Source organism: Cotesia typhae, unplaced genomic scaffold (genome assembly GCF_013202065.1).
Source record: "Cotesia typhae breed Kobodo isofemale line unplaced genomic scaffold, CoteBio_Ctyphae contig_22, whole genome shotgun sequence".
NCBI lineage: Eukaryota > Metazoa > Arthropoda > Insecta > Hymenoptera > Braconidae > Cotesia > Cotesia typhae.
Genome location: NW_027423728.1, coordinates 850,537 through 875,896, shown reverse-complemented (window position 1 = coordinate 875,896; position 25,360 = coordinate 850,537). Strand labels below are relative to the sequence as shown.

General features: G+C 32.3%; 2 protein-coding genes and 1 pseudogene across 4 annotated transcripts in view; all 3 read left to right on the top strand.

The window, feature by feature from the left end:
* The window catches only part of Nmdar2 (glutamate ionotropic receptor NMDA type subunit 2), a 786,854-nt gene that overhangs the window by 226,392 nt on the left and 535,102 nt on the right, over positions 1-25,360 (top strand). For both annotated transcript variants that reach the window (XM_074237486.1, XM_074237485.1), the window contains one exon: positions 19,573-19,711. In XM_074237486.1, coding sequence (XP_074093587.1) covers positions 19,573-19,711 — 139 coding nt within the window. The remainder of the gene's footprint in view (positions 1-19,572; positions 19,712-25,360) is intronic.
* Positions 4,345-6,036, top strand: LOC141524022 (uncharacterized; annotated as a pseudogene).
* Positions 6,995-11,637, top strand: LOC141524181 (uncharacterized). 2 transcript variants are annotated; one of them, XM_074237881.1, is made up of 7 exons: positions 6,995-7,551; positions 8,557-8,750; positions 8,854-8,964; positions 9,235-9,873; positions 10,510-10,799; positions 10,885-11,056; positions 11,144-11,637. In XM_074237881.1, exons 5-7 carry the CDS (start codon positions 10,716-10,718, stop codon positions 11,359-11,361), a joined length of 474 nt encoding a protein of 157 aa, XP_074093982.1. In that variant the 5' UTR covers positions 6,995-7,551; positions 8,557-8,750; positions 8,854-8,964; positions 9,235-9,873; positions 10,510-10,715; the 3' UTR covers positions 11,362-11,637. The 2 variants fall into 2 exon arrangements, with proteins under 2 accessions (XP_074093982.1, XP_074093983.1); XM_074237882.1 differs by lacking the exons at positions 6,995-7,551; positions 8,557-8,750; positions 8,854-8,964; positions 9,235-9,873 and adding an exon at positions 10,183-10,292.

Genomic DNA, 25,360 nt, shown 5'->3' with positions numbered 1-25,360 from the left:
TGCTGGTTTTTCTACGATTACTCAGAAACCGCGGAGGCTACAAAATTTTGAAGTTCTAATCCAAAAACTAGACACTTGGAGCTACAATTTCCTTTTTTTTTATTTCCTGTACGACCATTTCTCTCAAAGTTACGGCCTGTTGAAAACTACCGAAAAATTTGGAATTTTTTTTTGATCCCTTAATTTTTTCCAGTAGTGTAGTTTCAGAAGACGAGTTATGCTCAAATAACAGCTTCATTTACAAAGTTTAATATAAACAAATAGAAAATAAATCAATCAAAAACAAATTACATAAAAATTAAGTAATAAAAAAAATCACAATGACAGATAACATTCAAATATTTTGAAATTTCCCGCTTTATTTATGCATTGTAATATTTTAAAATTATAACATTTAAATATTCTAAAATTTCTTATTTTTCTTCAAACATGATAATTTCATGATAATTGTTCATGTCTTTAAATTTCATAATAACTATTTCTTAAAATAAAAAGCGAGACAATAATCACGCGTACTTCATTGTTTTTTGGATATATTATCTTTTGTAACTTTAAAAAATCGTACAGTTGAGGTTTTACGCCGGTACTACCACAGAAAGTTTTTTCACATGTTTTAACAACAAATATGTTCCTTTGTAAACCGGGCCGAAAAAAAAATATATGCCCTTTCACCTTTAGATCACCAAAATTTCGAATTCTCAGAAGTAAAAGAGCGTATAATTAAAGACATACGCCCTTTTAACTTTCAAACTTTTTTTTTTTAATTTTAAGTGTAGAATGTGTCTACTACTTAATTGGCAATAAAAAAAAATATGCGCCCTTTTACCTTTAGGCACGCGATATACTCATGAATTTATGAACTCATATTTCTATGTTATTTCATGTTGTCAAATAAAAATAAAGAGACATATTTTATTATTTTAGTTGATAATGTGAATTACGGTTTTTTTTTATTTTACGTAATTAATTTTATTATTTCCTAAAAAACTAAATTTCCTAAATACTTTCCTGTACTTAAATAAAAACTAATCAGCAAAATTTAAGAGAAAAAAATCCAGAAAACCTACATATAATTGAGCACGATTTTTTTTTTGCATATTGTGTCGATTCTACATTAGCCGAAGGAACTTCGTTCCTACCTGGTGTCCCACGACACCACATAATTTTTTTATTTTCATTTATTCATCCAGGATACAAATACGTATATACATACTGAGTATGCACCTACAGAGGTGTTACAAACACCTGTACATAGGCCTGGTACAGACTATTTAGTAATATTAATATACATATCTATTTATCGTAGCATCAATAAATATGAAAACAAAAACAAAACACGATAAATACGTTTATCTATCAATCTCTACAACCCTCATCGCTAATTTCTTTCTGTTGAACTTATTTTTTATCTCTAATAGTTTTAGACTCGAAGGTAACATATTGTAGTATTTAATTGCTATATATTTCGAGTTCTTGTAAGAAATGTTTTTATGAATCTTTGGTAATTGTAAGGGTTTAGCTCTCGCCTTGCTTATATAATTATTATATTCATCTTTACAGAAGGAAAAATGATAACATATAGACTCAAATATAAATTTCTTTTTAATACTCAGTATGGGTGTCTTATCACCTTTATCACATAAACAAGTAATTAATTTATCTTGAATTTTTATAAGTAGCTTCGTAACATTCTTATAACTACCCCCAAGCAATAATTCCATAATTAACTATACTTTCAAATAATGCGTAATAAATTTTTTTCAAGGCTTTTTTATTCATTATATTTTTAAACTTCGCAATAATAAAATGGAAATATCTAGTTTTTAGTAGATTTGGTCCTCATGACGGAACTTTTGAAAAATTTTGCTATATTTCGACTCAGCTCGTCAAGCGGATTCAGAAAATGCATACCCTTGTGGAAATCATTCTCAGAAAAAACTCTTGAAAAGTCTTTATAACTCTGAATAAGACTTTTCGAAAGTCTTCACAGCCCTAACTAAGTAAAGGAAAGACTAAATAAGTCGTCAAAACTCAGCAAAACTCTTCAAAAGTCAAATTTTCCCTATAATTTCCGACTTTCTCAAAGAGTTATTAAGACTTGATAAGACTTATTCAGTTTGTCGAAAAGTTGCCAACAAGCCCCTTTTTTTTCCACGCCGACTAGACTACAATAAATTATGATTTACGTGTTTTAACAATATATAATTCGCAATAAAATCGATTAAATCAATAATAATAATCTACGCGTCGTAACATAATTAAATTCGCAATGAATTATTTATAAAAAAATCAGGAAAATGGTTGACCCTGAAGGCCATCCCTGCAACTTCCCGCTGCTTTCGTAATTAAGCGCTCAAAATTGCGCTTATTACGTTTTTGATCTCGAAGGACTCAAAAATATAATTTTCATGTAGTCTTGAGCTGTCTAAACTCGAAAGTCTGATAGAAATTGTAACAATACTGTTCCCCGAAATTCAACTAAATTCAACCGGAGGCGGAGGTACCGGCCGGGTAGAGTATTTTTCGCTCGCCCGTTCTAATATATAATAAATTTAACCCAGAAACCCGTCAGGCAGGGTTGGTGCACGATTTGGACGTCAGGTAATTTTGTATAAAAATTACCAAAAATAATCAAAACTCCAGGGACCGCGCCGGACGATTAATCAGCGACTTATACTAATGCGAATGAAATATGTGAACTACAACGTGATTAAATTGATATTAGGGTGTAATATAGACTAAGAAATAGAGAATAGTTGATTATAAGTAATATTATAAATGATCTTAGTGAAATAGGAAGACGGATCGTAGGAAAAGAGTCCAAGAAAGTCAGGTAGTCAGCACAAAGAAATTAATTAAAGAAATTAACTAAAGAAATTAGATAAAGAAAATAAAATAAATAGAAAAAAATTTCTAAACAGAAAACTTATTCAGATTAAGGGCTAAGAGATTTAAATTACTGAGATCCTCGGTGGGCCAATTTAAATCTATTGTAAATAACAAAATTAATCCTTTATGGAATTCTTGGCTCGTTTATAATCTTTTTTCTAATTAAATTTATAATAATAATGCGCTTGGAAGTGATAATAGTCGGATTCAAAACAATGATTATAATAATAATCTGAATTTGACAATATTGAATATCCTGACTAGAAATTTTGTGAGGCATGGCCGAACAATCAATTCGGGGCAAGTTTGGCTTTCCGAACTTTGGCAAGCCTAATTTACGCCATATTAATTGCACTATAGGCAAGCCGAAGTTCGGCACTGCCGTAGTTTTTTCAAATACCGCCCAAGTTTGGCATCCCAAACTTCGGCAAATCTTCGGTCACCGTGACTTCATGCAAGTTAGGCATACCAATAGTATGTCAAATTTTGGTCTGCCGTAGTTGTTCCAAGCTACGCCCAAGTTTGGCAACCCAAACTTCGGCAAATTTTCGGTAACCGTGACTTTATGCAAGTTAGGCATACCAATAGTATGTCAAATTTTGGTCTGCCGTAGTTGTTCCAAGCTACGCCCAAGTTTGGCAACCCAAACTTCGGTAAATCTTTGGTAAATCTTCGGTAATCGTGACTTTATGCAAGTCAGGAATATCAATCATTTTTTAGAAGTAAATGTATATGGTGAATAGCACTTAAAAACGCCGATCGTCTTTTGCTGCGGCGCTGTCAGCATGCATGAGTAGGTTAAATTGAATTTTATTTTTATTATATCTTTACAGTGAATATCTTGAGTTATTTAATCTGTTATTATTGTTATTAATAATACTATCGGAAACTTTTTATCTCATAAATAAGTTTAGTGATAATTAATAGTGTTTATTAATTATTAGTGTTTATTTTATTACTATTTAAATTATTTCTTACGCTGAAATGTTTATCGTGAATGATAAATCCTTTCGAAAACGTGAGCTCGGTCGTTTAAGAGTCGAAAAATTCCGTAAAGCACGACGTGAATTATCTAAAGTAGAACAATGTGTTTTAATTAATGATGAAAACAATGCAGATATGAATTCTAGTGACATCGAGATGCCTGGTAATTTATTATCAATGAATAATGATGATTATGAAACTGGTTCTGATTCCATTTGTGAACAAGTGAGTGAAGAAGTGCGTATTGAAAATTTAGAATTAAAAATTTCGATGAGTGATAATTCAGAAGAAAATAATGAAAGTAGTTTCGAATGTAGCATTGATGAACAATTTAGAAATGTTACGGTGACCTCTGGCTCTGATAGTGATAGTGAAATAGTTAATGTTATGGACAATTTAAATGTTATTGACAAAATTAAACAGTGGGCATTTATAAGTCCCCCTATTCCCCATACTAGGTTAGAACAACTGATGGATATCTTGCGAGAATAATATCCTGACTTACCTAAAAGTGCTAAGACATTTTTAGGTACTAATACTACTGAGCACAAAATTGAAAATTTTGGCCAAGTCGGAGAGTTCGTTTATTTTGGAATTCGGACAAATCTGGAAAAATGTATTAACATTAAGTTACATGAGACCCGAGACATCGAACTCTTAATTAATGTCGATGGTTTACCGTTATTTAAATCAAGCAGGAAACAACTATGGCCAATTCTCTGTCAAATTTTTAGCTTTCACAATTACTATAGACCATTTCCGGTTGCTATTTATTGCGGTAATAGTAAGCCTAGCGACGTGGATCGTTTTTTTGCTAGATTTATCGAGGAAGTAAATGAATTACAGGATACTGGAATCACGATAAGTAATAATTTATTCAATATAACTATCAAAGGATTTGTGTGTGATAGACCGGCACGATCATTGCTGAAATGCATGAAAAATCACGGAGGGTACTATGCTTGTGAGAGGTGTACAGTGAAAGGCCAGCGGTATAAAAAACGAACTGTTTATCCCCTTACGAATAATTGTCAACCGAGAAGTGATGAATCATTCAGGAATCAGTCGAATTCGAAACATCATACTGGGACATCACCATTGCTTCTTATTGAACCAAAAATCGACTTAGTTAATCAATTTGTACTTGATCCGATGCATTTATTATTTCTAGAAGCTATGAAAAAGTTACTGGAGTGTTGGGTAGATGGTATTATCAATAAAAAATTAAAAATAAGTAACGCTAATAAAAATCTGTTGTCTAGTTTATTGACAAAGATTAAAGTTCCTGCAGAGTTCCAAAGAAGTACTCGTTCGTTAGCTGATTTCCACAAGTTTAAATCCACAGTATATCAATTTTCATTATTATATGCAGGGCCTATTGTAATTAAAAAAATTTTATCTGAAACAGCGTACAAACATTTTTTACTTCTGCATGTTGGCTGTAGAATATTATTTTCTAGTCAAATTGCTGTAGAAAAAACCGAGCATGCCAAATTTTTTCTGACATCATTTGTCAAGATTGCACCTTTCATATACACTCTGCAATTTCTTGTCGGAAATATTCATAGTATTTACCATCTTGCTGATGATGTGACATATATGCAGTGTCCTTTACCTTTTATATCAAGTTACGCCTTTGAAAATTTATTAGGTATAATTAAAAAATTGTTGAGAAGTAGTAACAAATACCTGGCTCAATGATGTCATCGATTTAATGAAATTTCTATGAGTCTTTCATCTGAACCTCAATTAACAGAGACAATTAAAATATTAAAAGAATATATAGACGATAAAATAATACGATATATAATCGATAAAATAATTATAAAACGCATAAAATTCAAAAATGTTTTATTGACAACTAAATCACCGAATAACACTGTGTTGTTCAAAAATAATGAAGTTCTCGAAATCAATAAAATTTTCCGGCTTTCAACGGATAATTGCATGTTAATAAAAATTAATGGCGAAATATTAAAGAAACGAAAAGCACTTTTCACCTATCCATGCAACTCGGAAGATTTAGAAATGTGGAAAGTGAGTGCAAAAAATGAGACAATGGGTACATATAAAATTACTGATGTTGCGAAAAAAATGGTGAGCATTGATTCAAGTTGTGATGATCGTGAAAAATTGTATGTAATGCCATTACTCCATATGTAAATACAATTTTTAGTGACAATTAAAAAAACGGAAAATTTTTTATTTAACAAATTTTAAAATCAGCAAATTAAACTTTTATTATTTAGAACTATTTAGTATGTTGTAAACATTTGATCTTTGTGATATTAAAATGAAAAAATGTCTGAAAATGTTAAGGTCTGATAAAAAAAAATACTGAATGAAAAATTTGCGCGAGTTTTTTTTTAACTAATACAAAAATTAAATTTTTTTTTTTAGTTTCTTTTGAAAAATTGAACCACAAAATTTATAATATTGATAGTTGTGAGACAGGCAACAATTTTTGAGATTTTTACAACAATTAAATTACTGTGAAAAAAAATAACGTAAAAAATTCCATATATAGAAATGAAAAAAAAATTAAAAGTGTAAATTTTTTAAAATATTATTTTTGTTGTAATTAATTTTTTATTAAATTTACAAAAGTTGTCAAGATGTCTTTTAATTTCAATATCGTCAAAATTTAATTTTTTGTTTTTTTTATTTTATTACGTCAAAAATTAAATACTGAAATTCTTTACATGTATTGTTTTGTGAAAAAAAAAGTGAATAAGTGATCAGAGAGTGATACTTCAGAGAGTTAAACAAAGATATATTCATATACAGTTCACTTGTTTTGAGTCCATAGCTAGGAGTTTCCCATACTCCCTCCGCACTTTTCTTCACCTCTCATCCACGCGGGACCGGACTCATAACGCGTCTTGATTGTACAAATATTTCAATCGGCATTTGTAGTATAGCGTCTATATTTCTTTATGTGCACCTAATTAAGTTTGACGGATTGCGTTTAAGCAGAATTGAAAAGGGGATCTGTCATACAGTGAAAAACTATTTAAGATTTAGCTATAAATTTTATGTGTTGATTTTTAATATAATAAAACTGTAAGCAATTGACTACAGTGAGCTTGTTTATGTGAAATCGGGCGGAAAAAACGCAGCATGCTGCTATTATCAAGTATAACATTAACTTGAAACGTGACACCGAAAAACTTGATATTTGTGGTGGTGGGAAAACAACTGAATATTTAAGGTTATTATGCATCGAGTCAGCATCAATAAATGGACAACGGGCTTGTGTACAATTAAGTGAAAAAGGATTAAACATTTTTGTCGAATATTTTATATTTTTTATTTTCAAGTCAAGTGAATACCGTGTGCTCAGGGTTAATTATTTGAATTAATAATTACATTAATTATTTAACAGAAATTGCTGCATTTTTTCTTTTTTTTTTAAAAAAATGGCTAATAGTCCGTCAGTCTATAAATATACATTAGTGGTTTTTTTAAGTGAAAAAAAATCTGCAAGAGAAATCATTGACATAGTTCCGAATGATTGGATTTATGCAGATGGTAAATCCGATGATTTAATATGTAAGATTATGCCGGAAGAAATATATAATGAAGATAATTTGAAATTACTCAATGACATGGTCAGAGAATGTGCTAAGCTCTGTGATGACTGGCCGTCTTATCCTATTGACATCCGTTGACGAGCACGTAAGTTTAATTTTCGAAATTATATAGAAATTAGCAGACATCCCATTTATGTTTAATTTGTTCCAAGAAATTATTCACTAAATTCGTAGTCCTATTTTTTGTTTCTGCTTGTGCCATGCGATTGTTTCTCTTTTTAAATTTATTATTTACTATAATTTTTCATCTTTCTCATTGAGTAGTATACCATCAAATGTATGGTAACAGTAGTAAGCGACTAATGACGAGATATAAATCATTACAGTTTTTCTTTTTTAAAACCGATTATTATAAAAATTAGAAATAAAAGTAGTTTCAATCTAAGATTTTAAAAATTTGTACAGATGATTCTCATAAATACTTGATTTTTAAATTTATTGTCATAATACAAAAAGTTCGATACACGGAAAAAAAATTATATGAAAAATTACAATAGTAATATCGTAATCCAGGACTATACTTTTAGTATCTTGATTTTTACGATGCTGCCGTCTACAGAATACAATTTGAATTATTGAAAATTACGATGTTATTTAGTAAATTTTTTTTCTGTAAGAGCAAGTGAATAAGGACGCATACTATATGTTTTAATAAAAGAAAGACAGAATCGAGTAGTTTGCGGCGCCACCACCAAAAGATGACCAATTACTGTATGGAGGGTCTTATTATGTAACTGAACATAAAATTTAGATATGCCTCTGATAGCGTGAGGGGATAAACCTTGGACTTGTGGCGGAGAGGTCTCCGGGTTCGATTCCTCGGTGATGCAGAATTATTTTTTTCGGTAACCTAAGTTTCTTTTTAATTTAAGTGATAGAAATTTACGATACTGCATCGTAAAAATTACGATGTTTGAGTTTAGGTCCGGCATTATAATATTCTATACTAAAAATTACGATGTTTTTACCGTAATTTTTCATACAGTTTTCTTTCCGTGTAATGTCTGCTAATTTCCAAATAAAATTTATCTTTAATATTTTGACGAATTGAATGTGATTTTCAATTAATAACTAATCAACTGTTTCTTAGGTTCGTATGAAGAAGCTGAAAAACTCATGGACAAATTACAATACCAAGCTTACGCATATTCAACAGATAACGAAAAAAGAGCTAAAAAGAAAGCTGAAAAAGACAAAGAACTTTTTAAATCAAAAAAATTATCTTCTAATAAAATGAATAGATTGCTTAATGATGCGACCTTGATGGGCATCGATCCAACTCAGGTAAATAACAAATAAATATTTTTGTACTTATAGTGAATATACTTTTTGAATAAATTGCATGATTTTCCAATTACTATACGTTAATCTGTATACTTTTATCAAGTAGGAGTTAATCTACAACTTTTTGAGAATAAGTTTGGAAAAAAGCAGTCTGGTACGTCAAAAAATATTGGGAAACATCCCAAAAATTTAAAATATCCAAAAAGAAGTTCTGGTAAGTAAATTATTTATATTGTATACTAATTTTAGACTAGCCAAAATTAACGAAAAAATTTGTACACTAAAAATATTATTATTGTTAATTTTTTAATATCTTTCAATAATTTATTATTTTACATTTTAATACAAAAATATTCAATTCAAAGCACTATATAAACTAAAGTTCATAATTTGTTCTTATTTAGCCAGAAACAATTTATTGATACACAAAAAAAATTTTTAATTTATTCCTGTGATATAATTTATTTTTTAATTTATTTAATAGAAACTGACAAATCTCGTGGAACTAAGCGCAAAAGATCTTTATCAGCGGAGAGTTTATCAAAATCAAAAAAATCTACTGATAGTTCAAGTTCTGAGGAAAGCGTTGTAGAGAAATATAAAAAATCTAAAAAATTGAATAGTAACCCGTGTAAAAAAAAATTGTCCCAAAAATATCCCAAGCTTGGGACATCCAAACGTGATACAATTTGGGACAATTTTGGGACATCTTAGAAATAAACAGAAATTTTAAAATAGTGCATTTAAGTAATTTTTCGTCAATTTTACGTATTTTTTTGAAAATTTTCAGAATGATTCTTCAATTGTACTACAATTTTAAACGTTTATTAAATGATTTAATAAAAAAAAATTTATTTTTGCACAGCTGTAAATTTGTCTAGGAATTGATGGATAAAACATTTATTGACTATTTTTGGGACAATTTTGGGACAATTTTAGGTAGAGAAATATAAAAAATCTAAAAAATTGAATAGTAAATGCAATACTAATTCAATATCAAGAAAAGCCTCCAGATTAAATTCTGATAAGTCAGAAGATGACTCTGAGTCTGAAACGGATAAAACTATTCATAAAAATAAGCCCTTAGACAACAATCAATCTCCTAAACACGATATGAATGAAGGTATTTAAACAAATATTACTCAACTATCTAATATTTAAAAATATTTTTTATGAAGGTAAATCACTTACAACCTAAAGTTTGTGTTATTTCTTTTTATAACATTCACTAATATTCCTTTTCTCACGCGCTGTCTCTAATTCATTTTTACTAATAAATATTTTCGATTTTCCAGCCATTTTATTAATAATTTCTAAATAAAACTAACCGGTTAAGAGCTGCGAAATAGATTAGACTTAGTTTCAGTATATTATTTTCATGATTATTAATTTTTTTAAGATGATTGTCTAATCTCTTTAATGCCAAACATTAAAAACTTGTGGTTTTCTCACCTTTCTGGAATACTAATTATGAAAAAGTGGCATTTTTAATTACATCTATCTCATATTTGGAATAATTAATCAATTAAAAACTTTAATAACGTACGTATTATATGTTCTAAGTAAATTTTAAATTTTAAAAACTTCTTGCAATTTTGCATTTATAAGTGAACTACCTTAACGTATAAGTGCTGTAGTTTTTATAATTATAAATACCTTACTGTAAATCATGAAACATTTACAATATTTATAATATTATTTACTAATTGCGATATTTTATAATAAATTTATAATTTACAATATTGAAATGTTACTTTAGAACTCATGACGAAAGTTTTTACAAAGTTATTGGATCCAATTATTAACGAACAGAGCATTATTAAAGGAAAGAGTATCAACGTACAGCTTAATTCTTTATCTAAATCAGTCAGCGATGTAAAAGGTTTGGTTCTACAGATGTAAAGAACAAATGAATCAAACGCTACAACAAGTTGAGGAATAGATAATGATTTGAAGGATGATGACATGAAAATACCTTGCTCAGCACTAGCAGATTTTGCTAAATTCAATAGAAAGTTGGATTCTGATGAAAATTATCGCAACAAAATTGTAAAAATTTTAATTAATTTTTAAATAACTTTTTTTTAATAAATTTTTGTTTTTAATAAATTTAAATTATAATTTGTTTTGATAGGCGCGCAGGCTCGCATCATTGGCTAATCCCAATCAAGCTTTAACTAGAAGCACGACACTAATAATACGCTTAGGAATGTCTCGTGACGTAGCCCTGAAGTTTAACTTGAAGAAAGCGAATGAGAAGAGACCAAAGATTTTCATTGATACGCCATTTTATAAACTCATAAAAGGTACTTAATAGATAAATATTAGTAAAAAAAAAATATACGACTTGATGGATTTGATTAGATAATAATTTTTTTCTTTTTTTTTTTCAGGAATCTTAGTGAAAAAATTTTCGAAGTCGGTGGACGATCCCTTATCAGATGCTGCAATTAATGAAAGCATCTCTTCAGTCTTAAATCACTGTGGTGATTGGGAAGGGGATAGAAATGAACGCAAACAAAAAAGTAAAAAAGAAATTTCAGCTGCTAACAAACGTTTGGATGCAAGAAATTCACCCGATGAAAAAAAAAACCCCTTAACAAGAAAATGATGCTGAAAAATCAAGCGAGGATGATTAATATACGTTAACTTATAAATTAATTAGTTAACTATTAACCTTTTTTTTAAATTAACTGTTTCATTTTATCAGTTTTTAAATAATATTTAGCTGGAAACATTAATATTTCTACATAAATTATCTCAATTATTATCAGTTGCGTGCTTTTACTGTTAACAAACATGGTTTTTTTCTTTCTCGATGTTTCAATCTTTTTTAAACATTATTCCATAAAGCAATAATTATTATGCTACTTTGCTTTATTTTATTTGTTTTAAATAAATGAATGTTAACAGTACAAAAAATATTACATTTTGTTCTTAATTCCAAAATATGACACAAACGAAATATAAATTTTTATAAATGTTAAGCTTAAGATTCATAAAAAGATTAGAATTAAAATATCACTAGCAAGGGTTACTAAAGAGTTATCTAAGTAGAAAGCCAAGTCTGTGGCTTCTAAACTGCAACTAAATTTGAAAGCCAAAGCTGGAGCAAATTAGGCTAGGTTATCACCGGCAAGTGTGGCTTTCAAACTACTACCAAATTAGAAAGCCAAAGCTGGAGCAAATTAGGCTTAGGTTATCACCGGCAAGTGTAGCTTTCAAACTACTATCAAATTAGGCAGCCAAAGCTGGGGCAAATTAGGCTTAGGTTATCACCGGCAGGTTTGGCTTCCAAACTATAACTAAATTAGGAAGCCACACTTGGTAGAGCTTCGGCACTGCGTTACATCTCAAATTTGGGCTTAATTAGGATGCCTCACTTGCCGCAAGTTTGGAATTCGGCATGCCTTATTTGGGCCAAATCGCCGCCATACTAAAATTTCTAGTCGGGATAATTATCAACCCGTGTAAAAAATTTGCGAAATTCCTCCGGTGATTCCGCAGGGAAATCCTGAAGAATTTATATTTTGGCACAAATATGAATTCCAAAGGAATTCGAAATGAAACCCGGAGGAATTTCAGATGGATACCGGATAAAATAATTGAAATTGACATTATCAAAAAGTAGGTTACAGTAATCGATTCATTTTGCAATGATTAAGAATTCTTGAGAATATTGGTTAGGACTTAAGAAAAGATTCTGCGGATTTTTGCCGGATTTTTGGCGGACTTTGACCTGGGGGTAGACACAGTAAACTGCTTGTGAATTCTAGCTTAAAAAAATTAGTGTAAGATTTCTTAGGTAAAAAATAAAAAGGTTTGATGACGTAGTGCATTTCTAGCAAGATCTTACTGACATCTGTCGAACGTGTACATAAATATTGAAAAAACCATACTTAATAATAAATAGTAAAAATTTTAATTCGAATTCACGTCAATAACTCATCTGATTTCAAGCGATCTTCAAATAAAGTTAGCAGTTTTAATTTTATCAATAGCGTTGCCTTAAAACTCCTTCTTAAATACTGGATAAGTTTCGCAGGAGTTCTGATAAAGTTCCTGTAGAATTTCCGCCGACATCTAACGGAAAAGTACACAAATATGTAATAAATTATCCTAAAAAGTAGACAGTTTAAATTTTTAATTCATATTTCTGCCAATGATTCATCGGAATTCAAGCGGTAATTAAAGTGAATTCCAGAAGTTGTTCATTTTATTAATTAATACGGAGGCCCCAAAATTCCTTCTTGAACACCAGATGAATTCTGGAGGAAATTTTATAGAACCGATGGAATTCGTACTGGAATCTTACGGGTGAGTACATAAATGTTTAATGAATTATTCTTAAAGTTGGATAATAAAAATTTTTGATCCAAATTTTCGTCAACAATTCATGGGAATTCAAGAGGTCTTAAAATAAATTTATCCGGCTATAAATCTTAATATTAAAGACTGCTTTAAAATTCTTTCATAAACACCGGATAAATTCCAAAGGAATTCTTATTGAACTCCACCAGAATCCCTGCTGAAATCATCCGGAAAATACTAAGATGGTTTATGAATTGTTTTTAAAAGTAGATTTTAAGAAGTTTTGACTTTGATTCCTATCAAATTTTGATCGAATTTCATAACGTTTTCTGGGTGGATTTGAGGAAGTGAGTTATAATAAGTTCATTTAGCAATGATTTAAGAATTAAAATCACAAATACTTCAAATATTTTTTGAAGTGATCCATAAAGAATTCCGAAGGAGATTTTGCGGATCTTTGCTGAATTTCTTGCGTACTATTGCCAGGGTGGGCAAAAATACTGAAGCCTATCAACAATCGGATAATTCTTCATTAAAATTCGGTACAAATTTATTGCTTAAAAATTAATTTTTTTTTTAATAGCTTAAAATATTACTTTGTTAGTGCTATTTTTTTTTTTCTTAATATTTCTTATGTTAATATTTATTATTTTTAGATATTCATCCGGAATTCATCGGGAATGCATTTGTAATTCCTATTTGTGTCAAAATATGACTTCCACATAATATTTAGCGGATCCCCTGTGGATCACCTGCGGATTACACCGGTGGAATCCCGTAACTTTTTTACACGGGAAGTCATACTTGAAAAATAATATATAATAATATTTGATATTTAACAATATCAATAGTACGTTACGCTCGAGTGATGATACTTATGATAATAATTAATGTTTGATAATAATAATCGTGAGTTATGCAAAAATAATAATTATATTATCACTTAATATTTAGCAACATTAATTGTTTATTACGCTCGAAGTAATAATCACAATAATTAATTTCTAACATAACCAATTGTCAATTGTGCAAAATTAATAATCATTTTATTGATTAATGTTCAATAATATTAAGTGTAATTAATGCTCAAAATAATAATTATAATAATTGACATTTACCAATGTCAATTGTGAACCACGCATGGAAAGTATGAGTATAATAAATATTTATTTATTTGCGTTAAGCAGGATCAATCCTCAATACAAAATATTACAAAAGATTGGATTTAGGGGAAATTAATACAAAAAGAAAAAATATAAAAGTGGCCTTGAAAGATTCTATAGAAAAATGGTTATGAATTGGAAATTAGAGGCTGTTTCTGATTTTGTGACTGAGTTTACAATAAGCAAAAAGCGATTAGTATAAGTATAATAGTAATATCACATATGAAAAATCATAATCATAAAATTGAACGCAATATAAATTTTTTTTTTCAAGCAAGTGCGTAGTAAATTAACATGAGTCACAGGATGCGATCAGGATGTCAACCGCTGCGAGATTTTCCCCGGGAGCCTATGTTAATTTTAACTAATAAATTAACTCACGTTCAATCCAAATTAAATTTAATTTCAACATTAAATAATTTAACACAAAGAATTTACCATGTGCCAACCACGTGGTAAAAATGGCGGCCTCTCACGGAAAACCGGCACCGGTTCACGCTCGGGAGGTTCTCAGCAATTTCCCCGGTGGAATAATATTCAAGGACTTACCAAAATTTATTAGTCCAATCGACCAAAAATTAATGAACTTGTTTATTAAATAAATCAAGCTATAGCTGTAAATTTCTTAAAAATTCAATTAGCTTGAACACACTGGTGCACGTGTTTTCAGATCACACCGGTGACTTACTATATATGCCGCTGGCAGCATGCTGCCAGCTGAAGCTACCGACCTGCCCTCATGAGGGATTTTTCGTTACCTCGAGCTACCGCTGGTGCCGTTCAAAAATTCAAATTCCACCAAATGCTGAGCAATTTCCTCCCCGGGACAGACATCGGATCGGCATCCGCATGTTATAGTACTTTTAAAAATAACCATAGTTATTGTTTAAATAATTAATCAATAGTTTAGAGTCAAACGTGAGCTTAAGAAAAACAAATTTGAGCTGAGGGCCAGGCTCATCTGCTCTAGACTGGGAGCGTCGGGCATTCTCAGGACCGTCGGCCACTCACTTGAGCCCCGTCTAATTTAATAAACTGAAATAATAAGATGAATTAAATTCTCCAAATTAAGCCTCACAATTAAATCCCGCTAATTTTGAATTGCCGGCGACCATCCTAGCCGCATCCTGGGCTAAAAATAAAATAAATCAAACAATTTAACTTAAAACTAAATCTTAATTCTATTGAATTTTTATTACTCGCTTAGGAAGTGCCACCACCTGGCGGAGCCTCCACGAACGTGTTCAAGCCCGGCGGGAAATGTCACAGTGGATAAACACTGTGACAAAGTTTAATAAAACACTGTTTTTTGAATTTTCAAACTGCAATAACTTTTGACTGAATAAACCGATTTTCATGCAGTTGGCGGCGTTCGACGCAGTTTTTTAAATTCCATGAATCGTTTTCAGGAACGAATTGATGAGAACGGAAGTTTCAGTGTAATTCGAAAAAAACGATCTCATTCGATTTCTTTCATCCACGATAACTCACGAATGAATCAACCGATTTTGACCGGCTGGTGATTAGTGACGATCGACGTATTTTTTTAATGTTAAGAGCTGATTAGTTTTTAGAATTGATCAATCGAGCCGTTTAAAAGTTATTAAAATAACTTGATTTGAAAACAGTTTTTGATGTGAAACATCTATAACCGCACGTAAAACCGATTTCTGGCGTGGCGATGCATGCCGTGGCGACGCGTTGCCACGCTATATGATGGTATATATATATATATATATATATATATATATATACAGTCTATATGCAGTAGTGTGTACCGTGTAGTGACGCGTCGCCAAGTGCAATCGACTGTGCGATTCTCTCCAACTCGATCCGGCGTTAAGCCATCTCTCTCGTTCACTGAGCTCGGATACCTATAGTGTGTACTCCGTAGTGTACACAGTGTTGTTTACTACAGCACACACAACCTGTGTTTTACTTAAAAACAAATTATTTTTCTGATAATAAAATGTCTGACCGTGATAATTTAGAGAGTGAAAGTGATCAGCCTCCTGCAAAGAAAGCAAAATCACACTATGATACATTATCAAGTCATCAGTAAGTTATTTATATTTTTATAATTAAAGTATGCATTTATCTTTCAAGATTTTATCATGGAAAAAGAGTAGATCCATCAGTTTAAGCTTACAGCAAGAATTTAAAAGATTATCTCTAAATAAACTTACTACATTGCAAGCACTGATCACTGAATTTATAAACTCCAGAAATAAATTAACCGTTGATACTTTAAACTGCCAAAGTCGCAGAAAACATACGACTGATTTACAAGATTCTATTTGTCAAAGGAGTAACTTTTTATTACTTACTGAAACATGGCTTCCTGCAGATGAATCAGTAGACTTACCTGATTTTCATAGCATAGCTAAATTTAAGCGTCAAAATTTTAGAGCCGCTGGAGTTGACATTTATAAAAACAATAATACTTCACATGTTATTACATTCAACATGGATTTAATAATTCGAAATGCTACAGAAGTTCATGTCTTCCAAACATCTATTGGCGATATGTGTGCTTTACACGTTAAACTAGAAGATGGAAGTGAATTGATGATGATTGTTGTGTACATTTCTCCTTATAAAAAAATAAATGACATCATTTCATTTTTACAAGAGAGATTATTTCCATACAGTCACAGAGATTCAATAACTTTCAAAACCAATAAAGACAAGCTACCATTGATTTTAGCTAGAAATTTGAATGTAAACTTTGCAAAAGATGAATCAACGCCATTAATTAAGTTTCTCCAAAAAGAATTTCAATTTTAAATTAATAACAATTCAAGCGAACCTACCACCAGATACGGAACAACAATAGATGTTGTACTTATCAGATATCTTGATAATGTTACGTCCAATACTTTTGTAACATACTCCAGTTACCATCGACCAATTGTCACAGTAATGTCGTCCTCAGAGGCAACATAAAATAGAACTATTACCAAAGTCACTGATTAAACAAATTAAGTAGTCACGATTTGAAATAAATTCGTAAATTTTTGTACTTAATGAAAATAAACGTTTATTCAATAAATAGTCATCGTTATCTAGAAAAAAAAATTTGGAAAACGGTTGACCCTAAAGACCATCCCTGCAACTTCCCGCTAAGTTCAGTTGTTACGCGCTTGTAATTTTGCCGCTTTTGCGACGTTTTTGAGTTCTTCGAGTTTAAAAATAAGTTGTTTGATACTTTAGAACTCTTCGAGCCCAGAAGTCTAATAACAGTTTGATGGAAAACGATTTTTTTCATCTTCAAACTGCTATAACGTCTAATTTAGTAAACCGATTTTTACGCTGTTTGCAGTAATCGATGCAGTTTTTTAAGTACTATAAACAAGATGTTAACATAATTTGATCAGATGTAAAATTCTAGAGTTTTTTGTTAAAAAATTCCATTTTTTCGATTTCTTTCGTTCACGACATCTCACGAACAAATGAGCTGATTAGCGGTGGTCGACGTCTTTTTTTAAGGTTGAGAGATGATTAGTTTTTGGAATCGATCGGTAAAGCCGTTTAAAAGTTATTCTAAGAAAACCACTTTTAAAAAACACCCACACACACACACATACAGACATAGTGACACCGTCTCGGGAACCCTCGAAATGGCTTCCTAGGACCTTAAAACGTCGAGATCTGTTGAAAACTTGATTTTTGCAAAACGGGGTAGAACCAATAACTTCCTGATTTTTGAAAATTTTTAATTTTCTTAGCGGGAAGTTAAAAATCGTAGTGTTTTATTTTATCATTATGACATATTTGATTCCTATCACAATCTGTTTTTTTCTGCATATAACTTTTACAAAATAATGTCAATACTTCACATCTGCCAGGCGTCCCGTGACGGCTCACATTTTTTTTTTACAGTTTTTAGAAGATTCCTCAAAATCTACCGTCGAAATTGGTTCAATTGTATGGCAAATCTACGTTTGGTTGAGCCCTTTCAAATGACACCAACCGCGATCAAATTGGTCAAGCCGTTCAAAAGTTATGAGAGGTTCACACACACACACACACACACACACACACACACACACACACACACACACACACACACACACACACACACAAACACACACACACACACACACACACACACACACACACACACACACACACACACACACACACACACACACACACACACACACACACACACACACACACACACACACACACACACACACACACACACATTAAAGTTCCTCGGAACTCAAAACGTCAAGATCTGATGAAAATCAATTTTCGGAAAACAGGGTAAAAACAATAACTTCCTGATTTTTGAAAATTTCCAATTTTCTAAGGGGGAAGTTAAAAAATTATCTAGAAAATAATTCCAACATACTATTTAATAACTTCCATGTAAAATATTCGATGATGAAAATCGACAAAAGTTGCGTTCGTAAAGTGGATGCCAAGACATTCGCTGATTGGTTGTTTTGACTTTAAGTTCTTGGATTAACTACGACGTAAAACTTTACTGACGCTCGATCTACAATTTGTAAGAAATTACTTGTCCGTTTTTCTCAAATATAAAAATTAATCATTCGTTTTACCGAATTAATTGAATCTAAAAATTACCACAATTAATAAACGGATTCCAGATTTCAATAAATTAAATTGATTAATTTCAGTTAATTGATAATTTTCACGACGAATGTTAAAAACGTTTTTTGGCCTCAAAGTCGACTGAATGACTCTCGGGTATAAATGTCCATGAAAATCACTCAGTTCGAACTAACAAATATTATCAAATCTTGATTAAATAATAATACAAATTGTCGATTAAATGATCAAATTAATAAATGAAAAGAAGAAGTAATCGAATATTAGATAAACTGCGGTCCACATTTTTCCCACAGAGTAATTATTGATACCTTAACGAATAAAACGATGATGTAACTTACTGCTTGAGGATTAAGTCTTAGTTGTAGTTGATTTCCTTCGTCTTTTCACTACTGCGGGGATCGGTCCTTCTTGATTTTCCGTGGCACTCTGTCTGGCGGCCACACTACATCTCCCTGTTTGGATTGCACGGCTCACTTATAATAACCCAAAACTACCCTCTCTCAGTCTCTCTTTCGGCCAAAAGATCGAGACGCGCCAGTGCTGCGTCGAATAATTATCGACATTCGGCGACTTATCGAGTAAGCGTGATTTGACCCTATTACAAATTGGAATTCGTTTACTTATAAGATAAAGTGTACGTGCTAAATTAAAATGATATTTCAAATCCTCATTCTACTATGGAATTTTTTTGTAAATCCAGTGAAGCGGAAAAGAATTATAATGAAATAATGTATCAAAAAAACAGTAATTTATCACTTTTGTAGGTATTTACGAAATGTTTCTGTTGAGGGTGATCAAGCAAAACCAAACGTCGAATTCACTCAAGATGGTGTTCTTAGAGCTACGGAGCTTAAGATCATGAATCTCAGACCTGGACTCAGTAAACAATTGATTTGGGAAGAGGTGAGTTAATTCAACTATCTTTTTAATTGATCTATGTTAACAATTAGAAATAGAAATGATTGTTGAATTTTCACGTAGCTCACTAATTTAAACTATTAATTAAAATATAATTTTCGCTTATCATAGCTTATTTGCTTATTTGCGAGGTATTATTAAATTAATTAACTGGGTGATTAATTCGTTTGTAGATTTAAACGTTTCTCAAATTATTATTTTTCTAGATCTACTGTTACTTTTAAATTTATTATTTTATTAAATAACAAACTTATTAAAAATAATAACATTTATTTTTATTTGTTTAAAATGAAATTAAGGTTATTCATTTTTGTTATTTAAATTATCAATATTTATTTTTGTTAATCCTGAAGCTATCATTACTTTTCTTTTTTTATCATTATTTACTTTTATTTTTTTTAAATTATTGTTGCCTTAAATTATCATTATTTTTTTTCGTTATTACTCAAACTGTTGATAGTATTTTTTTTTCTTTTCTATACATTCATCTTGTTATCAAAAAAATTTTTTATTTCGGTCTCAACAAAATTTAAAAATCTATTAGGATATTTGTTTAGGCTCGAATCCCTTAATGTAGTCAGGCCCAACTATATGTGGGAATTTCCCGAGTCATAACTAGATATGTGTTATGTCCACCCGCATTTTTTTCTTTTAAATTTAAATCACCCGCGCAGATGAAAGACTTCTCCTTGAGCGAAAGCCACAATAAAATATAAGTTATGCGACTGCTGGTTGACTAGCGGGGACTTCTGCAATCTCAGCACCGCGAGTTTTTAAAAAGGCGATCAACAGCCAACGCCTTGTCTTTGCTCAGTTAATTTGACTTCTGCGTTTAACAGACGGGCCCGTTCCTTGTAAAAGTCCCTTATCTTACTTTGCGCTGCACTTAAGACGAGTTCAGATTCGGTTCAATCGGCAGGCCACGTATTAGTTTTAATTATCTACGAGTCGGGATTCTCAGAGTTCTAATTTGCTCTGCGCTTAGGCGAGAGGTCGATAAGTAGGTAAAATCTAAAGAACCGAATGCTCAAAGTTCTAATTTGCCCTGCACTTAGACGAGAGTTCGGTCAATAAGTATAATATCTTTTAACTTAATATCTTTAAAGCTAAATTTGCGTACTTTACCCTACAGGGGACTGGAGGACGTGATCTTAAATAAATAAAATTCATTAATATAATTTCGATTAAATAAAATTTGTGAAAGTGTAAAAGTTTTGGAGTTAATAAAAATAAATCTTAAAAAGAAATGAAATTCCATTCGAGTTCGTTAATTTCATAAGATAAGAAGCCCTTAGAATAAGCAGCCCAATTCCATCCTAATCTATCAGCTGCAAGGACCAATCACAGGGCCCAATTCAGGAAAAGGCGCTAACAGCAACCCCAGAATCACGGATCCAGTAACAACTAAAATTCCTGCAGAGAGTAAGTACATCTATTCTCATAAAAATCCGTCAGTCTCAAACGAAGGCGTGGTAAGTTCGTATCTCGAAAACGTCCCACATAAATAATTAAAACAACGGAATTAAAACATTCGTTGCGTATTCTTTAATTCATTAGTCCAAACCTCCAGCGTTTACGCTACCGCTCTAAAAACGCCCTTGGACATAACATAAAGAACACTGGTGGCAGCGGTGGGATTTCGAGTACGAAATTATTTAACTTCCGTTTGAGAAAAAAATTTAAACTCTCTAACAATTTTCGTTCGTTATCCATTTTATCTAAATCAAGTAAAGTAAATTCACTGTTTATGCTCTGTAAAGTAAATTCAAGACATAATTTTGTTCAATCTTGACATAATTTCAATTTCATTGTAGAAAAGAATTTCGAGTCCTACGAAATTTTCTTTTATATTTCGACATATTTTAAATTTTATATTTTGCAAAATTTTCATTGGCCGGAATTCTTTTTCAAAAGGTTATAGAACTCTAATAATATTGTTTTGCAATCGGTTTTTGACCTTAGCGTACTTTCTTTAGACAATAAAATATCGCAAAAAGAATTTGCTGACGCGTCTATGTCTGAGTTGGTTAACACCAAACGGAATTTGTAATCGCAACTCCTGTCAGCAAAATTTATTTTACCTCGGTATTGAGAAATAAAAATAAAAATAAAAATTTGTTTTATTAAGCAATATTAATATTAAATTTTATTTATTTCGAAATTTTGAAAAAAAAAATTTTTTTTATCCATTACATTTACACTACATTTTACGAAAAGTGTGCTGTGAATCTAGCACCTCCTCTGACAAAACTCTCATATAAGTTTCCTAGTTCTGGAAAGGTGCTTTAATTAGCACTTTCTTTTACTAAAGAAGCTCTCGCAAAACTCTTGGGAAGGGTGCTTTGAATTCAGCACCTTCTCTTGACCACACATTCACAGGAGTATAAAACAATTTTAATATTTGTATACTTGTTTCACTAACCCACATTAACTGTAAGAAAACTGTAATCCCCTATCGTCGAACGACCGAATTATAGTTTCGCGATTCATAGTTTTCGAATAAATCTACTATTTTGGGTTAAAACCGACATATTTTTTTTCGAGATTCTAGAAGGTCGATGGGAAAGAGTAGACGGTCGGGCTATCGATACCATCTGAAAAAGATATATTCAGATTTCATTAACGGCAGAGTATACCACCGCCCCCTTATCGAAACTAGATATTGGGAGGAAGACACGGAAATCGCGAAAAAGGTAGTTGATAATAGGGCTAGTGGTCCGAAAGTCCTGGAAAACGTTAAAGCAATCCCTCAACATTACGAAAAAATACTGAAATTTCGACAAATCCAAACCCCTATCAAGGCTTCATTAAACCCATCCACACGACCGACTCTAAATCCCCATTGTAAATAGATTTATCCGAAAAAGAGAATACAATTCTAAACTTTATCCCTTCCACCTTTAATACCTTTCCGAATTACACCAAAGTAAAAGTTCAAGGAAACCCTTATAAAAAAAAATTTTTTTTTGAAAATTCTTCTGCTATTATTAATTTCCTTTAAACTCTTGCTTCACTTTCTTAAACTACTCTCCGCTAACTAAGCAAAAAAAATAAATCTAACCTTTAGTAGTCAGTTGAACACGTGTTTCACAATAAATTTAATAATAAAAGAATTTTTTTTGAAATTAAAATTTTTGTTGTTTGATAAAAGGCATCTAAATCCTCTCTTATTTCAACGTTGAAATTGTGTACTACAAATTCACCTATCGACTCTTCCTCGCTTACACTTCCGTACTCGTCACTCGGTAACCATACACCCGCGATAACTAATCTTTCTCTCGTCTTATTGTACTTTACAGCTGTTGACCTACTTACCTAGTGACCGAATAAAAATACATCGCGATTTAAATCAAATAAAATCGGAATTTCATTTTCGTCGTTTAGAGTTCCTTGAACAAAAGCTCCCTTGTAACCCTTCCTTAAATACATGCCTTATACAGAATAGTTAAATTTAGGCTGATTATCTCATACAATAATCGTGGAACTGTTTGAGGACGAGTCCGGAACGTTTCTCGTGCCTTGCTCTAACGATTTTCCGTTTGGAGCCATGGAAAGAAGAACCTTCCGCGTTGATACCTCTATAAACGAGGAAAACCTTAACACCCAAATTCAAACCCTTGCAAGAGAATTACACGACGCGCTGCCGTATTTTATCGGAGAAGGTCCAAATGCAGTAAAAGTCTTCGAACTATTCAATGGAATAGAAAGAAATTGGTTACCGAGTATTCCGGCCGATAACCAAGGCTTTTTCGCTCGCCGTATAGCCCAAAAACTATATGGGCATGCCAAAAGATTAGTCGAACACGTCGAACTAGCTTCCGTAGAGGATATCTTATTAGTCCCAGCTCGAAAACTAGAAAGGGGCGACACATATATAACCTGGCAGAAAAGTTTAGCAACTGCGGCCCCAAAAGACTCAGAAAATATCGAAGACTTTTACTATCGGTTAAGCGAGATGGTTCGTCGTATTAAACTCAATGCTCCCAAAGATGACAGACCTGTAGTAAAACGGACATTTGAAAAAACTGCAGCTACCACACTGTACGAATACTTGCCGGACTTTTTAAGATGCCTATGCAAAATAAGAAGAGCCGAAATTCTCGACGACATGTACAAGGCCATTGAAAATGACGCGTACAGAAGACCAGATCGTAGACGTGCAATGAGAGACGACGGAGTCATACCAGGTGAATCTCTACCGCCCTCCGTAGAATTTCATAGCCGAACTGGACAAGACGGTAACAGACATTACCTACAGATGCCAAGATCTTCTCGTGACTACGATGACCAAGGAAATTATCGAGAATTGCCTCGCACCTTATCATATCAAGAATACGAACAGGCCCCAGAAACAATCGCTCCTGGACCAATACGCCCGACGAACTATTACGAAGACCTATATCCAGACACTTACTCAGAAAATTACTATGGTCCGAGTTATCAGAGGGAATAACAGATGTTAGGTTCCACTTTCGCGTTCGGAACCGAACGAACTCCTCAATACATGCCCAGAGCACAAAATTATTATCAACCGCGAACTTTTCAAAATTTTAACCAAAATCGATATCATTCTGGAGTAACGGGTCCCACTAAGAGAGCGGTTCGCTTCGAAGATGACGAAGATTCTGAAGAAGCTAAATTACGGCACAAAAGGGACCTTTCGATAATCTGTCTCTGTCCGTTTTGCCCAAAGGGAGAACGTCGAGACGCATAAGATCCTTTAAACGCGACGGGCGCTCATCAACCGGAGGCAATGGCGAGTATGCCCGTCCCGTCTCCGACTATACCATCGAGGAATCCTAAAAATTACCAACAGTATCAAAGGGGCCCATATCGTGGTTTACAAAATAAATACCCCCGATCAATCCTTCAAAACAGCCAGAGGCAAGTCTTAGAACACCAACCGACTATGACCGAAACGATAATCCTCCCGAGATCGGTAAAACAACCAGATCAGAACAACGCAATACCACTATCAGCTCAGCAGAACCCGCCATTAATGACGGCAGGAGAATTACGAGCCTCGGGGAGGACGAACCAAAGTGTCTAACAACCGGAAAAGGCCCCACGGTCCATATACAAAGCCCAGCACTTCGTAACGGGGGGGGGGGTAAACGCACTCCTGGACACCGGCTCCGATCTCAAATTACTCTTCATCGAAGAACTATGCGACGAGGACCTCTGTAACATTGAAAATACAGGAGTAGTAGGAGGCATTGCTACTAGCTCAATGCCCATAACCGATTCCATAAATCTAAAAATATTCGGAGTCAAAATCACCTTCCATCTCGTACCGGAACCACCTGGAGGTTATAAGGCCATTCTCGGAAACGAATTTTTTATTCAGGAACGCGTAACCATCTCGTTTTACTGGAACACCTTAGTAATAAAAAATAAACCAATTCAACCAATCCCGATAATTAACCCAAGAAAGTTCCCAGAGGAAAAGGTTCTCGCTCTAGGAACTGGGCCAAAAATATATGTATCGTGTTACTCACTCCTAGGCAATTATCAGCGCTTCCTTATCGATACCAGGGGGGATGTATGCCTCATCAATGCATCCGCTTTAAAACCCTAAGTAATTATCGACACTGGAAAAGCTAGGAGATTTCGACGGCTCAGCGATAGTACTTT

Excerpts from the sequence above, each read along its gene's own strand:
- LOC141524181 (XM_074237881.1), top strand. The coding sequence starts at position 10,716 with ATGAAAATACCTTGCTCAGCACTAGCAGATTTTGCTAAATTCAATAGA. Across the intron at positions 10,800-10,884 it reads AAAATTATCGCAACAAAATT|GCGCGCAGGCTCGCATCATT; the intron begins GTAAAAATTTTA and ends TTGTTTTGATAG. Across the intron at positions 11,057-11,143 it reads ATTTTATAAACTCATAAAAG|GAATCTTAGTGAAAAAATTT; the intron begins GTACTTAATAGA and ends TTTTTTTTTCAG.